This window comes from Vulpes vulpes, chromosome 9, assembly GCF_048418805.1.
Source record: "Vulpes vulpes isolate BD-2025 chromosome 9, VulVul3, whole genome shotgun sequence".
Classification (NCBI taxonomy): domain Eukaryota; kingdom Metazoa; phylum Chordata; class Mammalia; order Carnivora; family Canidae; genus Vulpes; species Vulpes vulpes.
Window position 1 is genome coordinate 37,331,007 of NC_132788.1, and position 21,539 is coordinate 37,352,545.

The window sequence follows — 21,539 nt, forward strand, 5'->3', positions numbered from 1 at the left end:
GGAGTTTCACACTACCGTGTTCCTTCCTCTCTACCACTTCATCTCTCCTTTTCTCCCAAACAGCTTGTGCTTGATGCTGAAACTGTGTGTTTACCCAAGTTGGTTCAGGGGACTCAGGGCCCCGCCGGCAGCTCACAGAGACTCTATGAAATTTGTGTGTGTCCAGATGGGAAGCTATACCTGTCCGTGGCTGGCGTGGGTACCACATGCCATGAACACAGTCACATCTGCCTCTAAACCACCTGCATCTTCCATGGAGCACCTGCCTCATTTCAGTGAGCTTTACATTGCTGACCTCAAGCCTTCACACTGAGCTACTTGACATCCTGGTGAATGGTGGACAGTGGATGGGAAGTAGGAGGTCACACTTTCAAAAGGAACTCAGAAAAATAGGCCAGTGAAGGTGTTCTGATGAAAATACATGATCTCAGAATGGTGTGCACATATTAGACACAAAAGCCTAGCAATAGCAAAAAAAGGGGGAGGGGAGGTATTCCACTAGGTTTATTTTCATCAGAACCATTGTGACTTTTCTTTTTCTTTCTTGTGAATAATCAGTCTACAATGAAATACTGAATCGCGTGTGGAATGAATTAATGCTGTTCAGCCATGACTAACTTCCCATAAAAAGTAGCATTGGTCAATAATACATTGCTCCTCCAAAGGTGTTCCCAGTCAGACCCACAAGTTCTCCCTTTTAATGCAAAGTGTGTCAAGTTTCAGAAGAAATCTTCAGGTTTCTAGAGGACTTGAGTTGATCTGAATTTCAGTGTTGTCAAGGAATAAATTATACAAAAATTAATCATGTTTTCTTTATACGTAGTCAATAAGCAATAAAAAACCAACCAACATTTTTCACAAACTTGTTTGTCTTTGCTTCCTTTAATCCCCACGACAGTGCTTTGAGGTAGGTATTAGGTTTCCCCCAAGTTATGGGATGATTTTAAAAAGGTTCAGCTAGGACAAGTCAGAAGGTCATACAGTAGCTAGTGAAATTAATCTGAAATGTGACCCTCCATGTGAGCAGCTGTTTTCACTTTGAAAAACTCTGGTATGTTGTCTCACTTTATCCAATGCCAGCCTATGTGCTAATTGTGTAAATGGGATTATATTCGTTTGACAAGTAAGGAAACCAGAGTCCAAAGGGGTTTTGTCATCCACCAGGACCAAGCAGCTAGTAGGTGGTGGGACTCATAACCGCCCAGCCTGTGCATTTACCTCTTAACACAGTATAACAGACTGGATGTTTCTATGAAGCTTAGTACCAATTGTTTATATGTTGTTATGTAAATCAAATAGGACACACTGAACCTATGAAAACAGGCTAGCTTTGTGGAAGCCACTCACTCCGTAAAATGCCAGTTGTCAAAGAGTGATGCGTTTGGCTTGGTTCGGTTTTGTGTTTTACTGGTTATAATTAGAATCACCGAGTAGCACAAGATGTGGTAGGGCCAACAGCATTGCAACTTTCTATTTATAGGGTTTATAACTGTAAATGCAAGTTCAGGTTCTTTTTTTTTTTTTTTTCAGTCTCAGAACTGAACGTAGAAAAGTGAACTCTATTTTTTTTAAGATTTTATTTATTCATGAGAGACAAACAGAGAGAGGCAGAGACATAGGCTGAGGGAGCAGCAGGATCCCTGCGGGGTCCCAATGCAGGACTTGATCCCAGGATCCCAGGATCCTGACCTTAGCCGAAGGCAGACACTCAACCCCTGAGCCACCCAGGTGTCCCATGTACACTTTATTTCTAATGCTGTTTGAATAAGATCTTCATTTAACAGGATAGCCCACTAACAGCAAATCCTGGATTTTCAAATTGCTATGTGCATTAACACTTGGAATTACAGAATAAAAATTAGGTGTGTCCTGAACTCAACCCTAAATATAATGTGCCTAAAGTTTCACAGGGGGTGGGTTTTTTTAGATTATAAATTGGTATTCACCTTTTCTGTTTAAAGTTCTGATTTCTTAATGTCTGCTTTCTTGCTACAACATTCTGTCATAGTAAGTACTGCCTTTGTTTTGTCATATTTGCTTTCTTGCTCTCCATGTTTGTGCAAAACAAGGATCTTCAAGTTCAGTTGACACAAGGTCAAGAAAAAGAATCAAGGAGAAATTATGAAGGATAGAAACCTTTAAATAAAAGATGTAAATTACTTTTTGCTTTGTTTTTTTGCTCCCTTGCTACTTGGAATCATCATGAAAGAAGTTATTGGGGATAGCTGCATTCTCCAGAGTGATAAGGAATTCATCCTTGGTTAGAATCAAAACTTTTAGATAGGCTGTATTCTAAAACCTATTACATAAACCTGTCCTTTTAAACATATTATACAATGTAATTTAAATTGTTCTTAAAGGTCCAAGGTCCTACGAACGTACCAAATGAACATACCTAATTAGCTACGTATACTAATATTCTTATATTCCAAGTGGTCGTAGACTATTGGGTATTGATATTTGAGCAACCTCAGCCCTTATATCTTTTTCAACTTCCAAACCAGCTGAGTAGACACAAGTCAGAAAGATGAAGACCAAATTATCAGATTTAATAGTAAAGAAGTCTGATTTGCAGCAAAATGGACTCCCTAAGACCTGAATCATAGGATCGTCTCCTGACTCAGGGAGAACTGTGGGCTCCGCACTCCTGTAACTCACCACGTGGAAGAGAGCAGACAGACCGACCAGACCTCTCCTGAAGGCACCCAAATTCACAGTAAAATTCACAAGTGAGCTTGGCATGTTCGGGTCCTTCCCCACCCTTTGCCCCTGCCACCCACCAGGTCAGTCTCCACTGCTTTGGGGATCAGTGAGGGGGAGCCCAAGCTGTTCTGAAAGGCAGAGCCCCTCACGTGAAGGCTCTTAGGTGGTGCTTATGTAGTTTTTTTGTCCCTTCTTTCCCTGATTCAAGACATCAAATTTACTCATATTCAGCAGTGTGCTGTATTTTAAATTCCACATCAGATTTGCTGTTGTTTCAAAGCCAAATAAATTTTTCTATCAGGTGCAAACATGCAGGTGGAACAAGAGGATCTAAGGGCATCACTAAGTAAAAATCCATTTTGCACTGAATATTCAAACAGTGCAAATCCTTTAAACAGTGCAGATCCTTTAAATCCAGGATGCACCTTCACACCCCCAACACCTGACATAAGGCCTGCACACAGTGCCGGGGGGGGGGGGGGGGGGGGGGGGGGCTGTTTACAAATGAATGAATGACACTACTTTAAGCCATTTTTATTCCAACAAGATAACAGAAAAAGCCTTTGGAAGCCAAACCATGCGGATATCCCAGGGGTAGGCTGCACTTCCGCCCTGCCCAAGTGTGTGCAGCCGTGGCAGCCTCCTGCCCTCTGGATTCTGCACCTGTCAGCCCCCACAATCACGGGTCCCTTCCTGGAAAGAGATCTCTCCATGTGTCCATCTGTACGTCTCCTGCTGGTTCTGTTTCTCATAGAACCTCAAATAATACATGGCTAATTAAAATCTATTAATTACTCTTTTCTACCAGCACTGCAAATGCTGTCCTCGAGATCTACAGAACTCGTCAAGTACAGAACATGTCATCTGGCACCAAGGGAAGCGAATCCCCCACACCCGCACATCAGGCCCATGACGTCTTCTCTTTATTAAGCGCTAATGGAACACTTTGCCGATGTCATCCTGCGGCTCTCGGCACTGCCTGGCCTCCCACTCCCCATTGCTTTTTAAACTATCTGGGCTGCACAGGTTCTCGCTGAGTGTCCTTGTGGAGGCTGAGAACAGTTCTGCCAACCTGTGGGGGGAGGCTTCTGTCCCTTGCTCACCAGGCAGCACAGCACCTGCTCCCGACTGCAGGAAGGCCTGTCCCAAATCCTTGCTAGACTGTGTGCTACTCAGAGCAGCTTCTCCACACATGCGCCAAGTTTCCATTTTCCTTTTAATAAGAAAAGCGGAAAAGAAAGCATAAAAAAATAAAATACAAAATTAGTTCATGTCGGAAATTCCTTACCCTGAATTCCAAAATCTAGAAAGCTCCAAAAATATGAACATCTTCCAAATACATCTGCAGCAAACTACTGGTGGTGAGATCTGACCTGAATTTAGGTGAGGTTACATATTAGGCTTAGGTATTCAAGTCAGTGCAAGTATTCACAGGCTTCACTGCAGAAATATTAATGTGTTTAGGAGTGCTACCAACCCTGATGGGAATGTTTGTATTAACTTGCTAAAATCCAAATTCTGAAATACATCTAGATCCAAGGATTGTATATCAAGGACTGTGAGCCTGTATTTTTTTTTTACAAGTATAGAAAACAAAACAAAACAAAAAAACCCAACTCCAACTAGCTCAACTAGCACAACGGCCAAAGTTTTCTGTATAAAATTTAATATCAAGAAAGAAAACATATTCCAAGTGCTGAATCTGCGTTTCAAGGTAGCAAGCACTTCTGAAGATGTCCCAGAAACCTGAAGACCCAGAATTTGGTTAAGCACCAGAACAGAAACTCTAGCCCTGGTCTGCCTAGCTTTGAAAACCTAGGCGTCAGGTATAAAGATGAACATCTTCTGTTTAGGGCTCAAGAGTAAATTAGCCCCAGACGTGCAGCCCCCTCCTGAGGTAAGGTAAATATCAAGTCAGCCTCTACCTATGGAAGAGCCACAATACCTAATGTACCTGGAGCCAAATACGTCTATATATGTGTGTGTACATATATATGCATATCTATCTATATATCTATATATACTGTACCATATATATCAGCTAATCGTATTCCATAAAAAGGAAACATAAAAGTATTAACTAAACCAATGAGCACCTAATAAACACAGTATACATCAAGTACTTCATATTCAATCATTAAACAAAGAACATACCAAAATTCCAGTATAAAAATAAAAAATTCTATCCTAAATACTGCCAATAAGTACACACATATTCATACCCCAAAACATTATAAAGGAAGATACTAAGTTTGATTTTCAGGAAATACCAGTTACGATAATTTCATATGTACATCTGCTTTATTAAAAGTATGGCACTTAATATAACAGCAGAAATAATTACATAGCTTCACATCCAGAAGCAATACAATAATGGAGGCACAAACATTCCTTATTACCATAAAAGTAAAAAAGTTTTAATATGTTCCATAAGCCCTTAATTGATAAAATATTATATCTAGCATCATTTACAGCCAGCACACTTATATAATAAAACTAATTATCATTACCTTTTTTTTTTTTTACATTCTGCAAAAGAACTATGCCGAAATAAGTACAGTAAAGGAGGACACTCAAACAGGATGAAAATCAAATGTCAGTTCTGAATCATTCATGGGGAAAATGCAAGCTGATGATTCCTCTTTTATAAACTACTGGATATTGTCACAATGGTTTTACACTTTTTAAATGTCTTCAAAGTAAAATCCAAAAAATTCCACTAAGTGCCATGTTGAGAGAAGATATTTTTTTTTAACTGCAGCACCTTTAGACAACAAAAGATTGCATCCCGTTCAATCACGCCATATAAATTATATTTTTGGAAAATATGTACAAACAAACAGAAAGCAAATGTTCTAACAGTTGACAAATGTTTTGGTAAGCAGTTCTTGGACGCAATATCAACATCTGGTGATAAGAACTGCCACCATGTTGAGTTTTCCATACGTTACCTTCATGAAAAAGGAAGCCTGTAAACATAAGGTGTAGAAAACCATTTAAAATAAAGATGTAAAGTGCACTCAGTGCACCCTAAGAAGTACTATCTGCATACTCTTAATCAAGTAATATTCAGGATTAAAATATTGTACCATTTTTTAAATGTACTGAGTATTTAAGATGTAAAATTGCAACAAATTCATAATCAGAGCCAGCTGATAATAATGCATCCAAAAGAGGATCCGATTAAAGAAGTGATCAAAGACTTAATTCCCCTTATTTGTTTAAACCAATGATATGTCCAGTGTTTCATGAGCTCCTTCAAAAACACCATGTTAAAAACAGAAAAGTAACTCCATCCTCATCACAGACATACACAGACTCTTATCCAACAAACCGCTAAGCTTTGGTTACATAAAGTGCAGCTCGGTAATGTGCCATCCTAGCCATTCAGATACACCTAGCAATTCTGCAGTTGCCATCTTCAAAATTGTTCGCTTTTAGATTCAGTTAAGAGATACTGATGTTTAACAACTCCAAAGTTCTTCCCAACGATCTGCAATGTGCTTTGCAATTCTTAAAGAACTGGCAATGAAGCATAAGGAAGTTCAGCAATTCATATTTGTGCTACAACACAGTCCAGGTCTAGCTCTGCTTTTTTTTTTTTTTAAATACCTTCACACTTTTTGTTGTATAAAATTTTCAAGTTTTATGATGATACAGGCCGTACATTCCATCACCCTCATGGCAACCTCAGAGGTGAACCTGTCATTTGGGATCTGTGGGAAAGGAAGTAAGTCGGGGTATCTTGTTTTTAAACTGTCCACACCATAAGCCTCCAATGTGTGGACATCATTTGTCAATCCTTCAAGTTGTTGACTGTATTCCTCTATTTTTTGTGCAAGTGCAGTTGGCTTTACATCTTTATCGGACTTCCCTCTCACAGCATAGTCAGCGGCGATCAAAGCTAGTTTGGTAGAGAGGTGACACTTAAAGCACACCCACTCATTGGCATTTTTATGAAGGTCATTCCTGGCAGCTGAAAAATTCGCTCTAGCTTGTCTTAACCATCTACGTGCTTCAACTGGATTACCAACTGACTTAAAAGTGGGAGGAACAAAGAACCTTTGAGAGTAGGTCTGTCCAGCTGCAGGTGTGCTTTTTTCTTTATTCTGTTGTTGCCTTTCAGATTTGTGGCTCGTCGCCTCTTGATTCCATGAAGTATAAAATCTTTGAAATGAGTACTTGTCTGACTGAAATCGGGATGCCGAGGTTGAAAATGTCCGCCTCGAGGCTCTGTCTGCATTCTGATCTAGAAAAGCCTGTTTCTCTAGCCTGTTGATTTCGTTCTGCAAGTGTTTAAACACTTCATTGGCAATGTCATGATTCTCTGGATTTTTGTCAGGGTGCCATTTCAAATACAACCGCCTAATAATCTTTTTTCTTTCAGATTCTGGAAGTTTCCAAGCTTGCTCCACCACTGATGTGACTTCTTTTAAGATTTCTGGTAAAGAATTCACCTTGAGCTTTTTAGGGGAATGATGTTTTGAAGACGAGGTCTTCTGGCTCTCTCTACCAGAGAAAAGAGGAGGAATGCTTCGTAGACCAGGGGCTAGGAACTCAGTGGGGCTGGTTGGCGTAGAAGGGGCACTATCTCTGCTTTGAGAGCTTTCCTCAGGCCTTGAAAACTTATACAGATCGAGTGAGCTAACTATTTTATATTCACTATACCCAATATCAATCTGATATATCTTTCCCAGAAAACTAGAATTATCAGCATCTTCTCTTTCAACTTCTTGTACAATAATTGCATATGTATAGGTTGGCTGGTATGATCCATAGATATCGCCACCTTCAGCATCAACAAGGTACCCAACATACTCTCCTGGGTAAAAAACATTCATTGGATCCATAAGCAGAGTATAATGGATTTCGGCAGGTATTGGGGTGCCAGGCATTGGAAGTTCAAGTTTTGATGGTTCTGAAGAGTCATATTTTACTCCTAAACTATCAAGCTTCTCACTGATCCTGTAAATATCATTGCATCCTAGCATAGCAATTAAATATGAAGTGTCAGAAATCAAATTGTCCGTTGCTGATTTCAGTGTCATTGCCAATGCTAACAAGAAATTAATGTCCTTACTGTCTGAGTGCTGTATGTACAGCAGAATGACTGCATTACCAAATCTCTTCAGAAAAGCAAAAGTTTCACTTCTACTGTGGGGAATAGGATTAAAACCTTTAACTCTTAATGTTGTTTGAAGCTTTTCAAAACAGGACACTTTCAATCCTTCTCTTAGGGCTTTGCAAAGTCTTATGGCTTTTTCTTCATTGGCCAGGAAAGCATTATCATTTTCATGCTTCATAATTCTAATTAGTCCTGTGATGAACTGTTCAGAAGACAAGAGTAACTGCAATCTGCCCTGAAGAGAACACAATGCTCCAAACTGACAAACTTTGGGAGTCTCTTCATCTAACTGCTCTTCAAGTATACTGCTCAGTAAACGAGGTCTAAGTTTTTGAGGAAAGAGCATTATCAATTTAGTATGAAAGCCATGGTCCTTCCCCAAGTAGCACTGGCTAAGGTCAACCAACATCTGCACACCAATATTCCCCTGGATTCTACTTTTGTAATGCGGTGCATCATCAAAAACTAAGATGCTCGACTTTACTAGTCTGCCATCCTGGCTTGGAAGATAAAGTGCGAGGTCTCGTACATTCTCCAGATCACTCCTCACCTTGACTGAATCATTCTGCAGACTCTTAAACAAGCCAGAAACTACTCTCTTAACTGTGCGCATTTCATTAGGATCTAACTGTTTTCCTTCAGAATTTTTGAATATGCGGCTCAAAACTTCAACATACTGCTTTGTTGAAATAATATCTTCAGTACCCAGATGTTTGAACAACTGGTGAAATGTGCCCAGTTCTAAAGGTAGCTTATATAAGTAAGGTTTAAAATCAGATTCATATTCTAGATTTATCACTACCTCCTCAGGCTTCAGGAGTTTCCAACCATCTTCTACCATCACGAAAGCCACCCCACGCAGCTGAAACCGAAACTCCCTTTTTTCTGCACTGAGAAATTCATATATGCTCCTTAAGACCTTTGCTCTGGTTTTTACCATCTCTTCATCCAAAGTGGTTATGTTGCATATGTTTCTGCAGTTATTAATGACCTTATCGAGAGGAGGATCCAAGTTCACATTAAGCATACTTAAAACTTGCTCAAGCTGTTCCTGTGGACCAAGGTCACTACCTTCTTGTTCTCTGATGCTCAAGGGTGTGGCTTTCTCTGGAAGAATAGGGCAGGATGTCCATAAGAGTTGGAGCACATCACACTGCTTGAATTTGGGGTTTACTTGTGCTCCATTGAACTTTATGAGAGGAAGTGTTCCATTGACCTCTTGGTATTGAGGATGAAACCTAATGAATTCAGCAGGGGCCCGCTCAGGACACAAGAATGGTATTAAAGAAAGTTCTTTCAGAAAATTTCCAGATAACAAATCCATTCGTTCTTGGAATATATGATGGAGGAGGATATCAACCGTATTTTGCAATGTTTCCTTAGACCAGTTTTCTGTATTAGCTCTCACACTGATTTCCTTAGCAAACTGTAGCAACTGCTGCTGAGAAAGTATATATTTCAGGCCGATGTTTCGTAAGAATTCCACCCAGGAGGTCATGAATGTGGCTTGATTTTTGGGCTTTATAAGTTGTTCCAATTTTTTAAAGAAGTCCTTGGGAATAAACAGCTTTTCAGGAAGCATAACTTCAAAAACTCTCACCGTTCTATCATAGAAATGTTTTGCTTGCTTTAGTCGACTGTTGGCGTCATGGATTATCAGTAAACTTTCCAGTTTTTCAAAAAGTTGTTCCTTGATTTCTGACAATTCCTCAATGCTTGATAATCTATTCTTAAGATAGATTAAATGCTCTAATTTTGCATCATAAGAGAGATTTTCAATTTTTGGTAAAAGGTGTTTCAAATATACCTCAAGATCATCTACAGGTACACAGCCAAGCACCTCATATAGTTCTTTTAGGTGTATTTTTTCTTCAAGAAATGCAGACGACGACGATTGTGTCCATTTTTCCACTTCAGCTGAAGGGATACTTTTTGTGAGTACATAGCAAGTTCCAAATCTTGCAATGCTCATGTAGCGACCACTGATGGATTTGTAGCATGGAAGTGATTTCAAAATTTTTATGTCATCTTGGGACATCAAGTGACTCAAATTGCAGTTGAAATACATCAAAAGTGCTTCAAAGTCATTTTCTACTAATTTTTCAGTCCTAAATGTTGAAGTTTGAACCATATAATGTACAGCCTTTAAAATGCTTGTGGGGCTCTCTATGTTTGCCGTGTGACATGACAACAGAGGAACAAATGCACTGTCTTTGGAGCAGATTTTGTTCAATGCAAGCTGAATGCAGCCAGCTTTCATTAGAGCATGAAAAACTTTATCACTCTGGGCATTTGGAAAAACTGCAATGTGCATGAGACTCAAAGGAAGCAGAACATCACCTTCAGGAACTACAAGCTGATTGGCTGAAACGGTAAACTTTGTTCCTGGAAGCAATGCCCAGTCCTTTAGGGTTTCAACGACAATGTCAAATGTTGGTTGTGTTTCCTCCTGATCTTCTTTCACATTTACAGACTCGCTAATAAAATGCCATGCATTCTTAAGCCAAGACTCACTTGCAAAATTGTCCTTCCACTTTGTACAATTTTTGGTCTTGTATTCACGAGGCAACACAGAGGATAACAAATCAGCAAAGCTAGAAATGTCAAACACTTTTGCAACCTTACAGTTCAATAAAATATTACTGTACTTCAAATATAATGTATTCATGAACAAGTCTTTGCGAGATGGAATCAATTCATGGTATGTTGTCAGAAACTTGGGTCGTTTTGCATCAAATGTCTGCAAAACGCTGTCCAGTGTAATGAGAAGGGGCAGTCCTTCCACTTCAATTTCATTTTCTTCTGCATCCTTAAAACAATAATCCACTAGAAGTTTTAAACTATGAAAAAGCTTTAGGTTAGTCTGCTGGAGACGGCAAGGCAGCTTCCCAATATGGCAGTTAGTGTCAGGAGATGAAAATGTCATTAAAAAGGACCTAACATCAGCAGGAGTGACATAACTGACAGGAATATCTGCATCTATAAGACAGTGGTATAGATTCGCAGTTTCATCACAGTTATAGACCAAGTTGAAACCAATTTCTAAAAGCAAATGTTTCAGTCTGTAGACATTCTCTGCTACTGTCTTGCGGGTTGTAATGTTATAGTCTGCATTTTTAAGGTGCTGTAATTCATCCTGCAGTAAGTTGTCAAAAAACGGTCTGGTTTTATTGGAAGTAGACATATTAATCCAAGTAATTATAACTGCAGAGTGTAAATCAGAGCCGTCAATATTGGGAGCCCGTACAACAGGCAGAAGACGTTTCATGTCTTCATGAATACAACTGTAAAGGGCTTTCACCAGACAATATAAATCTGGTTGTAGGTCAAGCCTGTTAACTGGGAAAAATGATAAAAACTTCTTTAAAGTATCTTTTACAACATGAATAGGCGTGTTCTGTAAAACTGACAATGTTGGGTCAGAACCAGGGAAATAGCGCTTTTTCAGCTGGATTAGTAATTCAACATATGCAGGCGCTATTAATGCTGTCATTAAACTGTTATTCCAGTCACTGCGAACACCAACTCCATTATCATCCCGCCACAGATTTCTTCTGGCTGAATCTAGAGCAAAGTGGCCATTCACATGAAATGGTAATCCCGTCTCTAAAGAGAGGGGCAAGAAACAGAAGGCCCTGTGGGGCTTTTTATAGTTGTGAGTAATGCAAGCAGCTACTCCCCCACGTGGAAACAGAGTGATATCTTGATTCTTGTGAGCCGATATAACACTCTTAGACACTTTTTCCATACTTGAAAAACCTGACCTATTACAGATTAGCCATGTTGTAAGATTTCCTTCGGAGTCTTCTGTATCCATAGTATAGGTTATCTGTTGAACTGGTATGTCTTTGAGCTGTCTCTTTTTAGTAACACTATCGATTACAGATGCATGAAACTGCTTCCTTTTCAATCTGTCCCCATCCGTGATTTTGCCCTTTACAGAATACAGCACATTCAGAGCTCCAGTCCCTTTATCTATTTCACAAATAGAAATCTTTTCCATGTGATTAAGAAACATTAAAAGTTCTGCCCCATCTGACCGCAATTTGTCCAAAAGATTCTGGACCATTCTGTCTGATGATGGAACTGAAGAAATTTCTGAAACTTTTGCCATTTCCGCATTACGAAGAGGAAATCTAAACATTGTACAATTGTCCAATTTAAAGTGGGTTCCCAAATAAAGATCCAGAACATCTGAGAACTGTGTCCTAAAATCTGCATCCAAATCTCTAAACATGCGTCCAGGACTAACAGATGTGGCTCCTGGTGCATATCTGGCATGAGGATCAAAAATACATAAGATGTCATTGCCAGAAATAAAAGAAGGGCAGTCTGTAATATGATACACAGAATTGAATCCTATTCCATACTGTCCCGTTTTACAAGGATTTCCTTCTTTGGTGCCTTTTCCAAGATTCTGAATTCCTCTGACATCATCTTCTGTAAAAGGTTGGTTATTGTACACACAAAGCGCTGGCCCTTGCAGCGGAGCCCACTTATCATCAAATATTCTATCAACTGGATGCTGTCTAGGATCAAACACAAAACAGATTTCTGTGGCCTTTGCATCATCAGCATTTTGAAGAAGCTCCTTCAACATTTCCTTTTCTGAAGGATAGGCATTAAGGATACTCTTAATTCTGCTGGTCAATTTTTCTTTCTGCCCAAATTCTGTGCCAAGTGTTGTAAAACAGATGTTGGATGCATACCTCTCTAAGGCTTTATGTCGCTTTGGGACTGCTCCTAGTTTTACAGCTACTTCCCTGGGTATGTCAGCATGACAGTATTTTACAGTGGTGTCCTTTACTTTAATCCAGGGGCAGTCATTGTAGCATAAAGATTTAGCAGGGAGAAGCTTGAGATTAGTATCTGGCAGTAATATTTTGCCATAATTTTTCTCACAAAATTCTTGTTTCTTTTCTCTAATAAGACTCCATATTCCCTCACTAATTATTCGTCGGCAAAGCTGAAAATTCTCTTCTGTTATTTGCTTTGTTCCTTTCTCTTGATCAATAGATTCCAAAACAAGAGCAAAATCTTCAACAGTAAATGACTGCCTCACACCCACACTTTCAAAAAGTTCACGAAAATTATTTTTGTACTTATTAGGCAGCTGATAAAGGTATGGTGCTGCTTCAAAATTCAAATGAAAAGAAACTTTTTCTGAGTCAACATATGCATTCTCAACTAGAATGAAGCTAAAGGGTTTTAATTTTTCAATAATTGATATCTTAATGATTTCATTTTGCATCATTGCGTCATGAAGGTATTTGTAGCAAGCATTGGTGATGTTCTCCTGGTACAATGTAACCCCATCATCAACTGATTTTGCAACTTCTTTCAATTGGTTCACAACCAGATCAACTGTTGGCTTCCTTAGTAATCCCAAAAACTCCTTCACAGCCAATGACACTGAACCACATCCTCTGAAAGAATGTGAGTTTTCATTTAGAATTGGTTGCAAGAGACAAACTATATCCTGATGCTCGGCTGTATAAAGGTCAATTGCTGCAAACATGGTTTCAGGCTTAAAACTGTTACCTTTCCAGTCCAAAGAAAATCCTGCCGGCTTTGTGAGAAATGGAAGGAAGGGGATTGTTTGATATCTTGCAGCAAAATCCTTTGCTCTAGGATCCCTTATTTTTAGTTTTTCATCAATGAGGCTTAACAGGATACTACTTCTTAGACAAGCAGCAGCATGATCACTTTTATTAATTTCAGCCACAGACTGTGCCCGTTCCAGCATGTCATCCCATAAAATGTCATCTTTTGCCATACCTAACTGAACCAGCTTAATCAAAATAATAGGATTAAGGTAATCCTGAGTAGAACCATAAGGAAACCGCCCATCTTTAATATCAAATAACTTTGCAACTCGTCCTTCAGGGTGTATTAATCTTGATGGTAAAACCAAAGGATGCCCCTCCAAAGAGCAAGGAATACATGGTGTAACACGAAGAATTCCTGAGAACTCATCAATTTTTTCATTTAGAACAAAATTCATTAAAGGATCTCTGAGCTCTGCTTCGATTTCTTGAATATTTGGGAAAAACACTTCAGAGAAAAATTGCTTCTCTGAAAATGTATTTTCAAGCAGTATCTGTTTACAGCCAGCTTCTTCAAATCCTGATTTTACTGAAGAAGGAAGTTCAACAGCACAAAGGTTTTTTGACCCGGTCTTCTTGAGGTATTTCAAAAATATCTTGAAGGCTGCCGGACCAACATCTTTTCTTTTAAGTATTGAGTCATCTAGAAATCTCACATTCTTCATGGAAACCCACATGGATCCATCAGAGAAGACTCTGGTCAATTCTTTCCCTTTTCCATGAGCTATATCTTCATAAAATCCTTGGCAAATTACAGAAAAATCATCATGGACTAATTCAGGATCAGGCCACACTGAGTAGTAAGTATAGTCCATTAGCTCCCCATTTGTGGCCAGGTCACGGAGGACACTGAGTGCCTCCAAGTAAGCTTTCACAATAACGTGCCTCATGAAGGTGGTATTCCATCGTCCTTTTGTGTCCGTCTTCCAGATTTCTTTTCTATTTGAAGTAACAGCAAAACACCCATTGATGTGAACTGGCAATCCTGTTTTTATTCGTAAGGGTAAATAGCAAAATACTTCTCCCACATGTGGTTTTACAGCCCACTTCTGATCCTGGATTTCAGACAGCAGAACTCCCACTGCCCCACAAGGAACCAGCCCTAGTCTTCGTCCATTTTCATTCAGGGAAAACTTCAGAGCCTCTCCTGTATCCATGCAGGTACATATAAGCCATGTGGTACATTCTACTGTTTTTTGTGGCAACTCATCTGATGGCTTTTTCGATTGGCCAGACTTAGCCATTTCAAAGAGGGCAGTCAGGTCATCCTCTGGACCTCTGAAAAGTGGTGACTGTAAATCAGCAATCCTTCTGAACACATGGTGAAATTCTTCAACGGTGATCTGAAGAATGCAAGATGACTTTGGCGCATCCGCAGGAAGCTTTTTATTACTACTGCTGCAAGTCTTCATGAGCCTAGCAGCTTCTTTTAAAACACTTAAGACAGGAGCACTCAATGCTTTGGAAGGACAGGGTTTTTTTTTAATTATTACCGTATCTTGTGCCAAGCTGGGGTTGGTTTCCTCAATTTTCAAGTACTTCAAATACATTGAGGTCACACTCTGAGTGAAAATGATAAGCCTGTGTCCACAGAGACTAAATTCATCCACAAGAGAGTAAATATCTGCCGTATTATAGCAGGTACTACTAACTTCACTCACTTTTGCTTCCTGTTGCGTTCGAAAGGACAGTCGGAAAAGAGTTCCACTGTAGCTGTAAGGTGCTTCCACAGTCAAAGGTAACTGACAGCCAAAAACATCTATGAATGGTTTGAACTGATTAGGAAATTTCCTGAGTCTTTTTTGTTGTTTACTCCAGTTAATTTTGATCCCAGGATTAGATTTGTCTTTAATGTGTTTACTAATATGGTTTATGTTTGGATCGAACATTATCATGAATTCTCGACTCATAATGATGGGAATGTCAGTGATATGGTACACAGAATTAAATCCAAGACCAAATTTTCCAACTTTGTCAACCTCTTCCCTCTTTAAAGATTCTCCTAACCTGGTGATGTTCACAAAATCTGAATCTGAGAACTGAGAATTATTGAATGACCACAGAGCAGGTCCGTGGCAAGCTGCCATGCCTGGGTCCAGCAGATTCTCTCGAATGTCCATATTTCTTCGCATATCAATCATGAAACTGCATTCGGTTGCATTTGCATCATCAGCGTTTTGAAGTAGCTCTTTGAAAATATCGGACACTGAAGGATATTCTTCCAGAATATTTTTAATTCTTACAGTAAGTGGTTCCCTCTGACCTGACTGCTCAAATCCCATGTTTTCAGGATTTATCAGTCTTGTGCTAAGGCATGGAACTTTCAGCCATTCTGCAGTTTTCATGGGTATGTCCTCGTGCACCAGAATGATTGGTTCCACTGAATCTTCCAGTAAGTCATTGAGGTCATCAACTTTGATATCACAGTAACAGCACTCATGTATTGGCTTCATGATAAGTTTGGAAGGATTTTTGCTATGATGTATAGGAACGGGTGTGTTGGGGCTTGCTGGAATCTGATTGCTATATAGCCATCTGATGATATTCAACATAAGATGAAGATTTTGTTTGCTTTCTTGATCACTGAGATCTTGGTCACTTTTGAGATACACCTTCTGAATGACCATGGAAATATGATCTGATGTCAACTCCTCTATTGAACCACAGACCTTAAACAGTTGGTGGAATTTTGCCATGGTTTTAGGGACACTATGCAAATATGGCTGAAGGTCAAGATCATGAAATGGTTTTATCACAGCTTGGGCAAGGGGACAAAATTTTTTGCCAGTCCAAACCCATGGAAATTTTAAGGCTCTGAAAGCATCCTTTCCTTCATTCAAATGATCATGCATGAATCCATAAATTTCAAGCAAAATATGCTGAAATTGATAGTAGTCTTCATCACTAAAGGTTTTTGAAGTATACCAATCAACAACAATTTTAAAGTGTTTTAAGACAGCACTGATGCTAGGTTTGGTGAAGATCCCTAAAGCCTTCTCCAAATTAATATGAACACTCTCAACAAGAGGAAGTGACGAGCCAACCAGAATTGCATGGGCTCCGTCACACATATCTGGTGGTGCACAAAGGTTACAGACGTCTCCCTTCCAGACTAAAGAGCCTGGATAGTTTGGTGGCCTTTCCTTGCAAGCGGGAACCCATTTTATTTTCTTCAGAGTCATCTTTCCTTCAGACGACTGCAACAGCATATGATTCTTGTTTAAAACCATTAAGAGTGTTTTGGCTTTCTTTAGAAGAATGTCCTGGTTTGGGCAAGAACTGACCTGTAAGTCTTCAATTTTTTTTGCTACTTGCACAACATCATTCTCTTTGAGACTGGCTTCGTTTTTTAAACCAATCTGTCTTAAAGAGTGAAGAATATCTGGTGAGGTAAAAACTGAAGGGGGGAAACAAGTTTCCTCTTCACTGTAAAAAAGGTCCTTTAGTACTTCTATATCAGGATCAAAAAGTTCACCAGCTGACACCATCTGTTCCTGTGATATCTGAATGAATTTTAATGGCATTAACCAGTCCAGCACATTTGGGTTCTCATTTTTAAGAGAGGACAGATTCTCAAGGATCCATAACATAAGGTGTGTTACCTCATCGTGTGAATAGAATGCATTTTCAATATCTCTTAAAATGAGCTTTATGCAATGAGTGGTCTTTAACTTCTCTATTTTCAACATGTTTGCCAAGCGAATAGTAGCTTCATCACTACTATCTATTACTGAAATAGAGAGTCGCAGATCTGGTGCAAGTTTGGCAGTATGGTGCAAGACCTTACAACCTTTTAGTTTCGTGTAAGAGGAAATGCCCTGATCAGATAAATGGTTAATTCGCTTGAATATTGGCAATTCCTGAATTATTCTTTTCTCCTTTTCACTGCTATCAGTTAAACTAGCTAAAAACTTCCTCAGGGCATCTTTGTGTGTGGGAAGTAGTGAAGCTATCTGATTGCACAATTTCTGCAGTGGCATCTTCTCCATTATCTGCAGAACAGCACTTGGTAATGGTGAATGAATGTATTTTTTAATAAGTGGATGCTGTATGGAGGCATCTAATTTTTTAAGGACAATTCCTCCAAGCTTTTGTACAATGTCTGCTAAAAATTCAGGAAGCTGTGCTTCAGACTCATCATCTAAAATGACTAATGATGGAATCCTGAGTCTAATGAGCTCCACACACGTCTGACCTTCTTCTAGTGTAGTTCTGGGGATAAGTGGCATCTCATCAAATAAAGTCAAATCCTCTGAAAAATGTATATAGAGATTCTTCCAAACCATCTTAAGCCATGAAACAGATGGGTGATTTTTGTCTTCATCAAATGGGTACCACTGAACAATCAACTCTCTGCCAGGCCAGAATGTATTCATTACTTCTTTGATAAGACGTGCAAACCGTTCTGGATTTAGAAGCTGCAGCTGAGTACATGGTCTTCCTGTAAATCATATACAGAAATGTTATAAATACATATAACTGTACTGTAACTTAGCTTCCTATTCTTGCAGATTAAGTAGTACTACCAAACCATTTTTAGAAGGCTTAAGTACACTGTAAAAATGAAAACATTCAGCATACCTTGGCTAAGTAATTTTTAAGTAACAACAGAGAATCTACATATTCATCTATATTTATAATGACCTATGGGAGAAATAATTCTCTTTGGAAAGAGCTTATTTTAAATAAATATATAAAATGCATTTACGTTTATTTTAAAAATTATCCTCTGATATCCTACAAATGGCATCAACATGGGAAGGAATTTTTAGTGGCCATCTGTCCACAAATAAAAAAGCACCAAAGAAAATGTGGATAAAGCTTAAATAAGTGCCATTCTATTTAAGGGTAAGGAATGCATCAACAAAACCCAATATGAACTTCCTTTCTTCGTATTTCCAGGATGGAAACATAGCGACATAGGATGAAGAGAGGAACATAAGACTAGAGTCCCAATCTCTGATGACCAAAACTCTATGAAGCTGAGGCAGCAAGGAAACTTACCAAGTTTCACCCACTAACAAGATATGTAAGGTAAGTGTCACTTAATCTTTGTGGGGCCTGAATTCTCTGGGAAAAGGATGGGGAATGAAGTCCCAAAACTGCTCCATTTACATGCCCAAGTATGGACCATATTCACAACTTTTCCAAAATAGCTTTTACCTAGCTCCTTATTCCTTATTTATTAACATGTGCTCTTCAGAGCCCTAGGATTTTGCAGAAATGACTCAGAGACAAGGAATGGGAGCAGCTGGGCACTTGTGAGAAGGCAGGGCTTGTCCCACCAAGCCGCTCCACTTCTAGATATTTTATAAATGAGGAGACTAAGAAGATTTTGTCTAGGGAAAAAGATTTTTGCTAATTTTTAACTACTGCTAAAAAATTACATTATTTCTAAGTGCCATTTGTGTTTCAAAGTATTTTAAAAATACCAAAAGGAAAAGATTCTTCAATGACACCAGACACCAATAGGTATGTGTTAGTCTATATAGAGAAATAAAAAGCATCTCAAATTCAATAACATTGGATTCAATCTTATTGAATTTGAAGAAAACTAACAATTTCTTTCCTATGTACACAGAATTTCTAGACTCTTAAAAGACTAATTTAAAAAAATTATAAAAGAAGGCACACTTCAAGCCCCTTGAAACTTTTGTACATCACTATTTTTTAAACAAGAAAGGACACCCTTATTCCATAGTCTTATGCATCAGAAAGATGACTTTACCTTCTACCAAGAAAATTGATCTTTCATGCTACAATAATACATTTTTAAATTACTGCTACAGAAACTTAAGGGCAAAATTTGACAACTTTTGAAAGATGTCAATACCCAAATTCTGAATATCTTCAGTTTCTACGTGTGTGGTTTAGGGTAAATCAAGTAATAGAATATCTAAATCATAAGTAAGGCAAGAGTATTATACCAAAGAGACAAAATAGAGTTAGAAATTAAAAATCTGAACACTCTGAAAACAAAAATAAAAACATTAAATGTGCACCACACTGTTCTCTATGTTAATAATTGCCACATGACGTGCATTTTGTAGATAATCCTGTCTAGTATCGTAAAAAACATATACCCACCTTCAGGAAAATTATCTAATATTAATGTATAAATAAAATGCCAAGAAAACACCCACACCACATATAACATGCAACTAATACACCAGTCATGCTCAACTGAAAAAACATAAGAGAAAATAAAGGAGAGAGAAAATGAAATTACGACATAATTCTAAAGTACTTAGATGGATTCAATCTGAAGTCCTGATGTCTATTTAGTTTGTATTTAAGCCTTTATAGCTTTTCACCCTAAAGTATAAATGTTAACATAGAAAAAAAAATCTTCACATCTTAGGTTAGAAAGCCATTGATATGGTAAAGCACCTCTAACAGTATTGGAAAATAATTTTTGTAGCATTTTAATAAAGGACTGTGTTTTTGTTGGTCTTGCTTTGAAAATCATCAACACCATCAAAAGAGGTCAACTCTACAGTATCGGAAGTGTTCCTGGAGAGAAATATTTTAGCTAAACTATTACTAAACATAATAAGAGATAATAAGTTATTTCAGAAATAACTTTTTTTTTGTTTTTTTGTTTTTAGAAATAACTCTTCTAAGAATAGTTTTTACTATCTTTTCAAAACAATGACATCAACACACTGAATCACTCTTCAAAGACTATGCTGTATTTTTTGCTTGCATTTTATTCTCAAGTTTATGTTCAGTACTAACTTTGAGATTGATTTTTGACACAGATGAAGATAGGATATTATAGACTACATCAACATTTACTTAACCAAGAAATCTCAGTCTTGAATTTCACTGAATGGGGGCTCATTACACTTGACCAGACTCCTTCAGAGTCATGGCCAGCTGACTCTGGGCATCTGAGGCCATAAGTACAGCAACAGTTCTTTACATTTTTCTTGTACGGAAAGGAGCAGTGGCAGCTTCAATGGGTGATGAGGTCTGACAACACTCTACTAGGTAGAGATATCAAATTTCTCTCTAAATACTTGGGTGACAGAGTGAAAGTCCATTCAATGGTAAGCTACAGATGAGTCAAATCTTCCAAGCAACAGAAAGAAAGATGGGAAAGGAAAGGAACCAAGAGAGGACAGGAAAGTGCGCGTCTGCCCTCCAAGCACTCCATTTGGCACTGGGCAGGTCTAGTGGCAGCACTGCAAGTTTCTGTGGGCATCCAGCAGAAATATCCACTCTAACGTGGAGCCTGCCAATGTGGTTCAAAAATCCACTGGTGACCAAATTTCTTCTCAAGAAGTCCACAGCAGCATTCTGTCTTCCTACTGTCCCTAGTGTTCATCTAGAAGCGGGGAGGCCACGACAAATGGAGAAGTCACTGCCATTACCCACAGCACCCCCAGGGCATATGACAACTACGCAGCCTACTTCTACTACTATTTTGTTTCCCTCTTTGATTATACGTTAGAAGTATAAGCTACACTAAGGTTTAAAAATATACAGTAACAGTAGCTGTGGACAAGCTGGAAACCAAATTTAATATTAATAGGAATCATCAATATAGCAATGACTTGGTTTCTCGACTAATTTGAGTATAGGTACAGCTTACTTCAAAGCTGATCGACTCCAAAAATAATATTTACCACAAAAACAATTTCTGTAAAGCAAATCTTGCATCCTCTAATTTTCCAAGTGAAACATGAACTAGGGGAAAATAATACCAGCTGAGTCAAAATTTTTTATTAAAAAGAAATCCATAAAAGGACACAGCAGGCACTGTAAGTACAATCAGCCTATTTTTCCTAATGAAGGCTGTGTTAGCCACCTCACTCTCCTCAACGGGCCAAGGAGTGGGCTGTGTTGCCATTCCCACTTCACCACGTCAGCCCAAAGCCACTGTGGATACTACAGGACTTCCTCCCTTCAGGGCCACAGATCCTAGAACTGGTTCCCCTCTATACTTTCTAATCTCAATATTTATGTGTATCTTATAAGAGAGGTGCATTCATTCACACTTTCCCATTAAAACCCGCAGCTTAAAATACAAATTTCAGCATAATTCTTTCAGTTGAGACCAAATGTTTTATGAAATGAATGTTTCCAAGTCACTTAAATAT

At 38.6% G+C, this 21,539-nt stretch overlaps 2 protein-coding genes across 7 annotated transcripts in view; one reads left to right on the forward strand and one right to left on the reverse strand.

The window, feature by feature from the left end:
• Nucleotides 1-2,160, forward strand: part of SGCG (sarcoglycan gamma) — a 125,964-nt gene extending 123,804 nt beyond the window's left edge. For both annotated transcript variants that reach the window (XM_025996664.2, XM_025996665.2), the window contains exon 8: nucleotides 64-2,160. In XM_025996664.2, coding sequence (XP_025852449.2) covers nucleotides 64-237 — 174 coding nt within the window. In that variant the 3' untranslated portion in view covers nucleotides 238-2,160. The remainder of the gene's footprint in view (nucleotides 1-63) is intronic.
• Nucleotides 2,161-4,985: 2,825 nt separating this feature from the next.
• SACS (sacsin molecular chaperone) overlaps nucleotides 4,986-21,539 on the reverse strand; it is an 89,754-nt gene continuing 73,200 nt past the window's right edge. For all 5 annotated transcript variants that reach the window (XM_025996666.2, XM_072719817.1, XM_072719818.1 and 2 more), the window contains one exon: nucleotides 4,986-17,875. In XM_025996666.2, the coding sequence (XP_025852451.2) occupies nucleotides 6,318-17,875 (11,558 nt within the window). In that variant the 3' untranslated portion in view covers nucleotides 4,986-6,317. The remainder of the gene's footprint in view (nucleotides 17,876-21,539) is intronic.